General features: G+C 36.2%; 1 protein-coding gene across 1 annotated transcript; it reads left to right on the top strand.

Moving 5' to 3' along the window:
- Positions 1–1,522: 1,522 nt before the first annotated feature.
- On the top strand, positions 1,523–2,091 carry LOC138352680 (uncharacterized). The gene is made up of 2 exons (XM_069305256.1): positions 1,523–1,534; positions 1,711–2,091. Exons 1-2 carry the CDS (start codon positions 1,523–1,525, stop codon positions 2,089–2,091), a joined length of 393 nt encoding a protein of 130 aa, XP_069161357.1.
- The last annotated feature ends 12,315 nt before the right edge of the window (positions 2,092–14,406 follow it).

Here is a 14,406-nt window from a genome sequence, read left to right as displayed (position 1 = left end):
TGTCTTGGGGAGATGTGTATACATTGGGTAATAACTTCTTTGTTACATAATCGCTCATCACATCTGGTAACCACTACTCTCAGGAGATACTGTTAATAATTTAAAGAAAACATAAATACTGCTATATGTTCATAGTTTAATATCCGTTATAAAAACATATTACAGTTATTTACAAACTACTGAGGTAGTCGATGAGATTGAATTTGGGGTCTCTATTCATGCGATGTAATTACATCGCATACAATTTATTTATTATGGTATTATTTTATACACATTTCAAACTTTATTTCAAACTTTATATATGCAGAGAACCTTGTAATGAACAAATCCACAAGGTCCGTGACGAGGATTCTAACCTACGTCCGAGATCATCCCAGACGCTGCCTTATCGATTGAGCTACGACATTGTCTAAAAGAGTTGAAACCGAAGTTCTACTGAACTTACTGGATCCTGTAGCCTCTCGGAGACACAAAACAGGGTTGGCGTTTTTCTACGTTAACATATTGCTAGCTTTGTACTAGCAATTTATTGCTAGCTAGCATATACTATCAAATATGTATGTAGTTGATGAGAGTAGATAATCTCCAGAAACATTCATGAGCTCATAAAAGTTTATAAATTTCATATTATGAACAATAAATAGAGATATATAGATAAATTCAAGTTAATATAATTAATTATTGATTTTTAAATCAATAACTTAATATAATTTATATATAATTTTATTACATATAAAAAATTGATATTTAGTTTTTAATTATAAAAAATGAAATCATTAATTTAATTAACTAAATTAATTAATAACATTATAATTTATAAATTGCCTAATAAAATTAGTAATTTTTTTTGTTATTTAATTCAAATTAATTAAAAAAATATTTACAATTAAATTTTAATTACTTGAAAAGTAATTCAAAGAAACAGTAAAACCTGGAATTAATAAAAAAAATATTTTAATGCAGTCAGTAAATTTTATGAAAGTGTATTACCAAATTCGCAATAATACTTACATTTGCCTAACACTATATTACTTGAAAAGTCTAGCACATGTTGGAATAAAGTTAGGTTTAAGACTTTTAAACCGAGGGAAGTACTAAAGCTACAACATGAGATTACTTGCCAACCACTAATCATATTTCAGTATGGAAATATTTACCAAGGTAAACTATCCCTGTATATACCAAGTATGCAGTACTTGCTAAGATTAACAAGGAATCGTAAACAGTGCATTGTCTTAACGAAAAGTAAAACATATTAAATATTTAATATTTAACATTTAACTAGGGTTTTATATTTGTTAACCTAAAGGAAAATCTTATAGTATAATATGTAATTGATTATATATGGAAAAAAATAATGAAATAAAGAAATAAGAAACATATTAATTACAGCTTTCTCAGTGGAACGTCACTATAACATTGAGATACGATTCAAGGACTCAAGACTCCGGTATAAAAGCCCGGCATCACTGCTGCAAGACACACTCGCTCAGCTGTGGCCACAGCTAACCAACTTTCAGCCATGAAGCTCTTGGTAAGTTGCACTAACAATCGGACTCTCTGATATTGGTTAATATTTAATGTAATGTATTACATAAAATATCAAGGAAAGTAGTAGTCTCTTCGAAGAATATTTCATTTACGAGAATGAAAATATAGTACTTTACTGCTAAATATTATATGACTGTACGTGTGTTTTTTCATATTTAGGTGCTTGTAATCCTGGCGGCTGCCGCTTGCGCTTCTGAGATTGAGAAGCGAGATGCAGAGCCCAGTTACGTGACGAGCAATTACGGTAGTGCTTACCCAGCATACAGTCACCGTTACCACAATGGAAAGAGGTCTGCCGAGCCAGAGCCTGAACCATCATACCCAATTTATTCCTCCGGCTTTCGACATGGTTATGATCGTCATTACTACAAGAGGTCTGCCGAACCAGAGCCTGAACCATCGTATCCTCTCTACTACGCTCCCCGTCATGGTTATCGCCGCCATTTCTACAAGAGGTCTGCAGATCCTGAACCATCCTACTCAGTCTTCTCTAATTATGGTTACCGGCCACTAAACCATTATAGTCACCACTACTACTAGATTTCTGCTGACCTAAATGACACCATCTCTACTTACATTTAGGTCTATGGGAAATCAAACTATATGGTAAACCATCTCAACAATAATTTTCAGACTACGAGGCCTACACGACAAACAATTGCAAAGATCACACTCATCGCCAGGATTACTATCATTATGACATCAATGAGCTGAAATATGCATTAAATTATTCAACAAGTTTAATGTTATTTTGTTGAGTGTTCTGTTGTACAGCAAAGAAATAAATCTATATAATAATTGTTAAGTTTATTATTAATTATCATTTGCATCATTAATATCATTGTGGTATCATAACGTTGAAAACGATTCAATGTGTTTCCGGTTGCTTGACATGGTTAAGATGTTTAATGTTGATATGGTTAATATATCTGGAAGAATATATTAACTTCCGTCAATAATATTGATGAAAAAAGATGTATGTAATTAATTAATTTTATAGAGAAAATATTTGTATATATTGCGATTTGGTACTGAACCTATGAAACGATTTCCGTAGAAATTGTATGCTTGCTTTAGGAGGCATGCGATGTATAGACGTATATTTTAAGAACACACTACATGTCTAATAACATTTTGACAAAAACTAAATTCTACATAACAGTTTCCTATCAAATACAATACAGTAAGTTCAGATTGAGATGTCAGCATTTAAATATTTTTAATATTTAAATGTATTTATATTTAAATAAAATTAAATATTTATATTTAAATAAAATAAAAAAATATATTTTTTTTATGTATACTCTATACAGACGTTAGCTGGATGGAATAGAGTTGGATGGGAAGGGGCCACGACTCGCCGAGCCAAAGCATCCATTTTATAAATATTGTCGGTTCTTTCCTCTGATGCAAATAAGGGTAATATATGATAATTTTACTACAAGCTCGCATTAATGCAAGGTTAAAGTGATATTAGTTTATCAGTAGTGTATTCTGAGTGTTGATGAAATATATTACTGACAATTTTAGACGAAAAAATTTATATCAGCCGACGAGGGCTAGTTCACTGTACTCACCTATTTGTGTTTGCGGGGGGTTACGCTCTGGCTCTTGGTACCGCCTTTCAACTGTCACTCAACTGGTGTACTGATTTCTGAGCCTACTGGGCTCTTTCATATCTACATTTGAACTTTGTATGGAGTCAACCTCCACCACATCACTGCCTAATGCATTCCATCTGTTAACTACCCTGACACTGAAAATGTTGTTTCTAATGTCCCTGTGGCTGGCTCATTTGGGTACTCAGTTTCCACCTGTGTCCCCTTGTTCGTGTACCACCCGTGTTAAAACAGTTATCTTTATCTACCCGAATGGAGCCAGTTGGCCGAGCGGACAGCACGCTTTACACGTGATCCTGTGGCCCCGGGTTCGATCCCGGTTTTCAGCGAGAAACGATGGGCAGAGTTTCTTTCATCCTATGCCCCTGTTACATAGCAGTAAATAGGTACCTGGGAGTTAGTCAGCTGTCACGGGCTGCTTCCTGGGGGTTGCAGCCTGGTTGAGGACCAGGCCGCGGGGACACTAAAGCCCCGAAATCAACTCAAGATAACCCTGTCAATTTCTTTGAGAATTTTGTATGAAGTGATCTTGTCTCCCCTTACTCTTCTGTCTTCCAGTGTCGTGAGGTTCATTTCACGCAGCTTTTCCTCGTAACTTATGTCTCTTAGTTCTGGGACTAGCCTAGTGGCATATCTCAGAACTTTTTCCAGCTTCGTCTTCTGCTTGACAAGGTACAGACTCCATGCTGGGGCCGCATACTCCAGGATTGGTCATACATATAGGGTATAGAGAGTTCTGAATGATTCCTTACACAGGTTTCTGAAGGCAGTTCTGATGTTAAATAGTCTCGCATACGTCGCAGATGTTATTCTCTTGATGTGGGCTTCAGGAGACTAGGTTTGGTGTAACATCAACTTCTAGATCTTTCTCTTGTCAGTTTCATGAATGACTTTATCTCTCATTCAGTATCCTGTGTCTGACCTCCTGTTTCCACTGTATAGTTTGATGACCTTGCATTTACTCGAGGTGGAACTTTAGTAGACATTTGTTACAGCATTCATTCAATCTGTCTAGGTCATCTTGGAGCCTCATATTATCTTCCGCCGTCTTTTTCCTCTTCAAAATTTTTGCATCATCAGCAAACAATGAAAGGAATAAATCTTTTCCCTCTTGAAGTTCATTTACATATATCAGGAACAGTGCCTAGCGCCACTCATGCTGTGAGTAAACATGCTGCCACAATGACAACAAAAAGGAGGTATGATCCGGGACTATGCCTCGGGACACTAAGCCCCGAAATCAACTCAAGATAACCTCAAGATGCAGTATATATCGTATAAATTAAAGAGAGGAAAAATGTGGATAATAGAATAAAAGAACATAATATGTATTGAATAATAAATAACTGTTCATAAGAGTGTTAAAGGGAGTTTTATAACACATTAAGTATAGTTACTTAGAATTTGTCAGGATACGCATGAGAATAACAATAAAAACTATGTTTCAAGAATTGTAGGAAATTCAGGAGTTTGTATCAAGTGTGCCCATCACGCCTCAACACGGAAGATTTCACTGACGCCTTTGAGATAAATTTAGCTCTGATGGCTTCGTGCCGCGGCTAATTTGTCAAACAGAATGTTTAATATTATTGTGCTTATTTGAGATGGTCTGTAGAGACTTGCCGGAGAGGTTAGGGGTGTGGTAAGCAAATGTTTCTGGAAGGATGGATGGATGGGTGTTTATAATGTTTAGGATGGATGTGGTGAGATGAGCAAGTCCACAAGGGCCGTGACGATGGTTCGAGCCTACGTCCGAGAGAATCCCAGACGCTGCCTTAATCGACTGAGGCAGTCGATTAAGGCAAGGAAGCGTCTGGAATCCTCTCAGACGAAGGTTAGAACCCTCGTCACGGCCTTTTTGGATTTGTTCATTTGATGCATCATGCTATTGTGATTTCTGTGTGCGGTGGGGTGAGATTACGAGTGACACGAAAGTGGTGTTGGAATATTGAGGATAATGTTAGGTAATGTAAAGGGTGTGTTAATGTGAGAGAGTGGTGAGAAATTGACGAAATGTGTAGGATGAGTGAGACATTGGGTAGCCATAATATTGGTGGGGCGAAATAGCCTATGCAATAGGTTTAGTATTCACCTAGTTGTGCTTGCGGGGGTTGAGCTCTGCTCTTTCGGCCAGCATTTCAACTGTCAATCAATCAACTGTTACTAACTACTAGGATTTTTCACACACACACACTCACACCCAGGAAACAGCCCGGAACAGCTATCTAACTTCCAGTTACCTATTTACTGCCAGGTAACAGGGCCACCAGGGTGAAAAAAAATTTCCCCATTTCTTTCTGCCTGGTCCGGGAATCGAACCATGGCTACAGAATTACGAGTCCTGCACGCTGTCCGCTCAGCTACCAGACCCGGGTGAGTGTGTACTGTAGTGTGGGTGAAGTTATCTGTGGGACTGGTGTAATAAAGTGTCGATAAGGTGACTTCTGGGATAGATGTAATGTAGAGGGTGAGGTCAAGTAGTGATGTGGAAAAATCAAATTAGTTATGAGTGGGCAAAAGCTGGCATTGATATGGTGAGGGGGCAAATTGTGGGTTCTTGACCTTAACGCGTGGCATACTATGCAGAAGAATGTAATTTTGTTTTCGAAATTACATTGTAGCAATATTTTATATCAGCATATATCTACAACATAAATTGACAGAGGTGATTTCACGGATGAAGATATGTCTTAAGTACTAATATTGGGGAAATGGGTTGTACAAGATATAGCGTGAGTTTGAAGCACAAGGTAGGAAACAATGAGGATAAAACTAGGTACTTTTTGGTTTTACTTTTGAATAATGCTTCATAGGCCTAAATATAGGTATAGATGGTTGGACAATATTCATTAGGGATTGAGTTCCAAAGACTGGGTTCTTTTATTTGCTTGGAATGTTTGCACAGATTTAGTTTGACTATTGGGATATGCAAGAGATATTTATTTCTGGTAAGGTGTTCAGGGGGTTCTGTTACACCTATCAAGTAAAAAGTTTAACATCATGATTAACAGTTAGGAGAAAGGATTTGTACGTGTAAACAGCACATGAGAATGTGTGGAGCGAATGTATGTTTAACATGTTAAGGGACTTGAACAGAGGGGCTGTGTGTGTTGTCTTCAGACAACAGACATGAGCTTGTTATAGTTCTGATAACAATTTTTAGCAGAGCGATGATGGGCTTTAGGTAATTTACAGTGGTTGAACACCATGCACAGATACCGTATGTAAGATAAGAAATGATTAGGGCATAGTATAATGAGAGGAGAGTAGTGTTAAGACATCTTAACCATGTCAACCAACTAGTAACATAACTGATTCGCTTTCAGCGTCATGTTCCCAAATGGATATTATTGATACAAATTGTAATTAATAATAGTACAAATGGTAATTAATAATAGATTTAAAGTCATTATATATAAATATTTCTTTACTGTACAACATGACACTCATCAAAGCAACATTGATCATGCTGCAACCATTAAAAATGTAGTTCAGGTCATTGATGTCATGATGATGGTGCGATCTTTGCAATTGTTTGTCATGTAGGCCTCATAGTGTGAAAATTATTGTTGAAAGGGTTTGGTTTCCCATAGGCCTAAATGTAGGTATAGATGGTGTCATTTGGATCAGCAGAAGTCTAGTAAAGGTGGTTGCTATAAGTGTTTAGTGGCCGGTAACCGTAATTAGAGAAGACTGAGTAGGATGGTTCAGGATCTGCAGACCTCTTGTAGAAATGGCGGCCATAACCATGTCTTTGGCCGTAGGAATAAACTGGGTATGATGGTTCTGGCTCGGCAGACCTCTTTCCATTGTGGAAACAGTGAAAGTATGCATGGAAAGCACTACCGTAATTGCTCGTCACGTAACTGGGCTCCGCATCTCGCTTCGCAATCTCAGAAGCGCAAGTGGCAGCCACCAGAATCACAAACCCCCTATATATGAAAAATCACAAGAACAGTTATATAATATTTAGCAGAAAAGAACTGTATTTATATTCTTGTATATGAAATTTGCTGTTGTGTCAAAAATTGTGAAATTATATGCTCTTGTGTCAGAATTTGTAAAACTATATGCTATTGTGTCAAAAAAGTGTCATAGAAAGATTATATCTGAAACGTGTGGTTGTATATACACACTTGAAAATGTGTATTATTCGTTGAAAAAAACAAAAACAAAAAAAAATCTCCTTTCTATTTAGCCTGCAGTACTGAGACTTGGAACAATTGCAGCTCTTTTCATATACAACTAGTCGAAAATTATTGGTTGTTATTTCACAACTTTTAATAAACTAATCTAATGCCTCCTTAAAACATATATCTTCACCCGTGTAATCACCTCTGTCATTTTATATTATAATTATATGATGATATAAAACATTTCTACAACGTAATTTTCGAAAAAATTGCACCCGTCTGAATAGTATGCCGCTCGTTTAGGTCGAGAACCCACAATTTATCCCTCACCTAAACAATGCCAGCTCTAGCCCTCTTATAACTAATTTGATCTCTCCCCATCACTACTTGACCTCACCCCCTACACTACACCTATCCCAGAAGTCACCTTGTCTATACTTTATAACACCAGTTCCACAGATAACTTCACCCACACTACACTACACCCATTGCATAGGCTATTTCACCCCACCAATAATATAGCTACCTTATATCTCACGCATCCCACACATTTTATCACTTTTTCATCAATCTCTCACATTACCACACCTCACACATTACCTAATATTATCCACACTATACCAACATCACATTTGTCTCACTCATAATCTCACGTCAACACATCCATCCTAAACATTAACACACCCATCCATCCATCCTTCCATAAACATTTGCTCACCACACCCCAATCTCTCCGGCAAGGCTCTACAGATTATCTCAAATAAGCACAATAAAATTAACCATTCTGTTTGACAAATTAGCTGTGGTTAGAAGGCATGTGAGCTAAATTTATCTCAAAGGCGTCAGTAAAATCTTCCGTGTCGAGGAGTGAAGGTGAGGCAGACTTGAGACAAACTCCTCTATTTCCTTCTTGAAAAATGGTTTTATTTATAATTCTGACGCTATACTTATTGTGTTTTAAAACTCACTTTAACACTCAAATGAACAGTTGTTATTATAATAAGAATTATAGGTGGTTTTGTCAGCGACAGGCAACCTGTTCATTTATACACAATAGGCATATATCGAGATCCCCCTAAAGGTCGAAGTTCTGACCTTCTCTGAGATGCAGCCCCACAACAATTGAATATCTCTAGTATACCTATTTATTTAACGAAACCTCAGTGCATGAATAAAGAAAATTTTCAATTATAGTCCTTCACAAACGGCACATACTTCCATGGGATCCAGCAACACCAGGTGAGTCAGTGAATGTGGCCTCAGCTGGTACGATACCCTTATAATACATAGTGCCTTACCGGAACACTTAAAACAGTATACAGGTAATGCCTGACCCCAACTGAATGTTTGGAATAATTAAGGACTTATATCACAGAGCAACCCATCCTCTTAAAAATAACGTCACTTTTGGCTGGTATGCGCGCTATGGCCAAATTTGGACGTAATTTGAAATGAAATCGACTCACAAAAGTGACGTTCTGTTCCGTTTTCTGTTTGAGTCGTCCGGCCTACGCGGAGAGGTTATAAGAGGACACTTTAAATTAACGTTTTTCATAACGTTTTGAAACTTTATAAGAATTTCCTGCCCACCTAACCTATCAGAGGACCCTTAACTTATTGTTGTTGAAAAAAAAATCCCAAATTTATTTTCCATTTTTTTTTCATTTTCAAATTACGTCCAAATTCGGCCATACTGGCAAACGGCCAAAAGCGACGTTCTTTTTAAGAGGACAGGTTGCACAGAGAGTGAGAGATGGATTACTGACATGCATTATGAGTTTAATGAAGTCAGATTGATGCTAAATGAAATGAGTGTTTGGAGAGATTTTGAGCGAGGATAGGGCCAGATTTTGTTGATGCAGAGTGTGAACATAAATATTCTACGCCATATGATTAATTTATATTAAATTTGCTGTTATCTGCTTCATCATTCTAATTTTGTGATATATAATGTCTTTACAATATATAATCCTTCTAATTCGTGTTAAATATCCCTATCTTGATGCCTAAATGAAATTTTTTATGTAGATTGCCAAACTCGTATTAAGTGCAGCCGGCATTGAAATGATTAGCTTAAATTGTTACCAATTCTTTCTGATTCTGATAATGCCAATGTCTACATGTTATTCATTTTGTGAAAATGTCTTATGTAATTAATAGCTGTGCTTTTTATGTAAAGTATCCAAATTATAAAAGTACTACTATATATGTAGTACTCAAATGATACTCAAACACCTGTAAATATAACTGATATCAACACGAACGTGGCAGATTTTGAAAGAGAAATTGATACTATGCCCATGCACTCAGCCCCGGGTCCAGACTCATGGAAATCAATATTTATAAAGAAATGCAAAGTGCCAGTAGCACAGGCACTCAGTATAGTGTGGAGGAAGAACTTGGACACAGGGGAAATACCAGAAGCGCTTACAGCATCAGACATTTCCCCTCTACACAAGGGTGGTAGCAAAGCATTGGCAAAGAATTATAGACCAGTTGCACTAACGTCCCACATAGTAAAAGTATTTGAGAAAGTATTCAGGAGTCAGGTCACTAGATTCATGGAAACCAATGACCTCCACAATCCAGGCCAACTTGGATTTACAGCAGGAAGATCATTCCTCTCACAGCTACTTGACCACTATAACAAAATCACTGAGGCATTAGAGGAAAAACATAATGCAGATGTTGTGTACACAGATTTTGCAAAGGCATTCGACAAATGTGACCATGGAGTGATTGCACACAAAATGAGGTCAATTGGTATAACTGGTAAAATAGGACGCTGGATACTCAATTTCCTGTCGAACAAAACACAAAGAGTAACAGTCAATCAAGTAAAATCGAGTCCGAGCACAGTTAAAAGCTCTGTACCTCAAGGTACAGTCCTTGCACCACTGCTGTTCCTTATTCTCATATCAGATATTGACAAAAACACAAGTCACAGCTTCGTGTCATCCTTTGCAGATGATAAAAAAATTAGCATGAAAATTACCTCAGCTGAAGACATTGATAAACTACAAACAGGTATTAACAAAGTTTTCGATTGGGCAGCAGAAAATAACATGATGTTTAACGGTGATAAATTCCAGGTACTCAGATACAGTAAAAATGAGGATCTGAAACATAATTCAGGGTACAAAACACAATCGAAATTGCCCATAGTAGGAAAACAGCGTGTCAAGGATTTGGGAATAATGATGTTCGACGACCTAACGTTTAGAGAGCATAACCAAGCAAGTATTGCGTCAGCCAGAAAAATGATAGGATGGATTACGAGAACCTTCAAGTCCAGAGATCCCATCACAATGGTTGTGCTCTTCAAATCACTTGTGTTGTCCCGTCTTGAGTACTGTTCAGTACTCACTTCCCCCTTCAGAGCAGGAGAGATTGCTGAAATTGAGGGAATACAGAGAACATATACGGCACGCATAGACGAGATATAGCACCTAAATTATTTGGTTCGACTCAAAGCTCTCAAAATGTACTCACTACAAAGGAGAGGAGAGAGATACACTGGAGGGACAGGTCCCAAATCTGCACAGTAAAATAACAAGGTACTGGAATGAACGACATGGAAGAAAATGCAGAATAGAACCAGTGAAGACCAGAGTTGCCTTGGGCACAATCAGAGAACACTGTATGAACATCAGAGGCCCACGGTTGTTCAACGTCCTACCAGCGAGCATCAGAAATATTACAGGAACAACCGTGGACATCTTCAAGAGGAAACTATATTGTTTCCTTCAAGGAGTGCCGGGCTGTGGTGGGTATGTGGGCCTGCGGGCCGTTCCAAGCAACAGCCTGGTGGACCAAACTCTCACAAGTCAAGTCTGGCCTCGGGCCGGGCTAGGGGAGTAGAAGAACTCCCAGAACCCCATCAACCAGGTATCAACCAGGTATGAATAAAGTTTGAATTTGAATTCGGGGAATGTCCCTCCAGCTATCACCCTCTATCGTAATCTCAATTCAAGCTATCCATCCTCCTGCAAAATCAATATGGGTAGTGGCACCCCTCCTTGACGCCACTGGGCTTAGATAGAAGGCTGTCCTGCAGTCCCTTAATAGGTACACCTCAGCTTACTAGTCTTGTACATCGATTATTTAAGATCCTTCGAATTCTGGATGTCTGCTTCCTGAATACCAAGGCACATACTCCATTCATGAAGTATGTAGGCGTGGAGAAGGTGGGAGAACGTACATACATACATAGCTTCATACAAGAGGGTGGAACATACTCCATAGATGGAGTATGTCCAGGTCTAGGATTTCACAGCATGATCCACCTTTTTAATTGACGGTGATTAAGAAGGTGAAAGCTGTGTGCAGTCGATGCAATCAGCGAGGACACAAATGCCAACACAGAATCGACAAAAGACCTCTGAGTGATATCCATTAAAATGTTAGGAGAGCATAAATCTTAAATGTTAAAGAATATGAAATACATAACGCATTCATGTCTTTTTCATTTGGATCACTTCTCTTGCATGTTTAGGCAAGTTGTGCATTAAGCATAGACACAGAGTTCTCCCATATTAACAGGAATTTGATGAAAGAACGTGAGTAGCCCCTCACTATGCTCTAGTTGCCCTTGAGAGGTGGTGATCTTTGGGGATTGAAATAGCCCGAAATTACCATCACTTTTAAGGGTCTGAGTTTTGGTGCAGTGGGTTAAAGGCATACCAGTTATGCCAGGTGTTATAAGGTTTCTGAGCTGGCTAGGGTTCGAATCTCTTGGTGGGAAAGTGTTCTAATGTTGCATAACTTCTCTTTCGTGTTTAGCCAAGTTGTGCATTAAGCATAGACACAGAGTTCTCCCAAATTAACAGGACTTTGATGAAAGAACGTGAGTAGCCCCTCACTATGCTCTAGTTGCCCTTGGGAGGTGGTGATCTTTGGGGATTGAAATAGCGTGAAATTACCATCTCTTTTAAGGGTCTGAGTCGTGGTGCAGTGGGCTAAAGGCATACCAGTTATGCCAGTTGTTGTCAGGCTTCTGTGCTGGCTAGGTTTCGAATCTCCTGGTGGGAAAGTGTTCTAAGGTTGTATAACTTCTCTTGAGTGTTTAGGCAAGTTGTGCATTATATATATATATATATATATATATATATATATATATATATATATATATATATATATATATATATATATATATATATATATATATATATATATATATATATATATATATATATATATATATATATATACATATATACATATATATTATTAAATATGACCAAAAAAGTAAGATTAATAATTCTAACATGAATTTTCTCAATCTTTCGTACATTTCTTTTCACTGTTGTTGGTAATACAAAAATCAATTCTCAAAAATTCATTTTTATTTCTAGTCTGACGCGACACTTGAGCGCGTTTCGTAAAACTTACTACATTTTCAAAGACTTTAGTTTAAACATGAGAAACATTCAGCCTACTCACGAGAAACTCTACAGACACAAAACAGAACGCTTTAAAAGTGACCAACGTCGTCTATGCCTTCAAATGCCCTCTTGGGGACTGTAAGCTCCAAAAAACCCAGTATATAGGCAAGACAACAACATCTCTTTCTAGGCGTTTAACGATGCATAAGCAACAGGGCTCCATTAAGGAACATATAATCTCTTCCCACAACCAAACCATCACCAGAGAAATCCTAGTAAACAACACAGAAATCATCGATAGATACAGTGATAGCAGACGGCTTGACGTTTGCGAGGCACTACACATTAAAAAGTCAACACCAGAAATCAACAGCCAATTAATGCACAACTATATTCTACCCACCTCAAGACTCCGCTCCAATATAGAAGCATCAAGAAATATGGACCAATAGGCTTTCTACAATCACTTCCATTCAATACCCATTGTTTCGTGTTCTGTCTTGTGTTGATGAATTTAATACCCTATTAATACCACCTCACTCAAATGTAGATATAAACAAATCGGAGATGTGTAAGTTCTGTTCAGTTGTGTATGTGTAAACTAAAGTCTTTGAAAATGTAATAAGTTTTACGAAACGCGCTCAAGTGTCGCGTCAGACTAGAAATAAAAATGAATTTTGGAGAATTGATTTTTGAATTACCACCAACAGTGAAAAGGAATGTACGAAAGATCAAGAAAATTCGTGTTAGAATTATTAATCTTACTTTTTCGATCATATTTAATAATATATGTCTACAGGAAAGACGAAATATGTCTATATATATATATATATATATATATATATATATATATATATATATATATATATATATATATATATATATATATATATATATATATATATATATATCCGATGTAGCCCAATATGTATGTATATATATATATATATATATATATATATATATATATATATATATATATATATATATATATATATATATATATATATATATATATATATACATATATATATATATATATATATATATGTATATATATATATGTATATATATATATATATATATATATATATATATATATATATATATATATATATATATATATATATATATATATATGTATATATATATATATATATATATATATATATATATGTATATATATATATATATATATATATATATATATATATATATATATATATGTATATATATATATATATATATATATATATATATATATATATATATATATATATATATATATGTCGTACCTAGTAGCCAGAACGCACTTCTCGGCCTACTATGCAAGGCCCGATTTGCCTAATAAGCCAAGTTTTCCTGAATTAATATATTTACTCTAATTTTTTTCTTATGAAATGATAAAGCTACCCATTTCATTATGTATGAGGTCAATTTTTTTTTATTGGAGTTAAAATTAACGTAGATATATGACCGAACCTAACCAACCCTACCTAACCTAACCTAACCTATCTTTATAGGTTAGGTTAGGTTAGGTAGCCGAAAAAGTTAGGTTAGGTTAGGTTAGGTAGGTTAGGTAGTCGAAAAACAATTAATTCATGAAAACTTGGCTTATTAGGCAAATCGGGCCCTGCATAGTAGGCTGAGAAGTGCGTTCTGGCTACTAGGTACGACATATATATATATATATATATATATATATATATATATATATAT

This window comes from Procambarus clarkii, chromosome 54 (assembly GCF_040958095.1).
Source record: "Procambarus clarkii isolate CNS0578487 chromosome 54, FALCON_Pclarkii_2.0, whole genome shotgun sequence".
Taxonomy (NCBI): Eukaryota; Metazoa; Arthropoda; class Malacostraca; order Decapoda; family Cambaridae; genus Procambarus; species Procambarus clarkii.
This window is presented reverse-complemented; position numbering and strand designations above follow the sequence as displayed.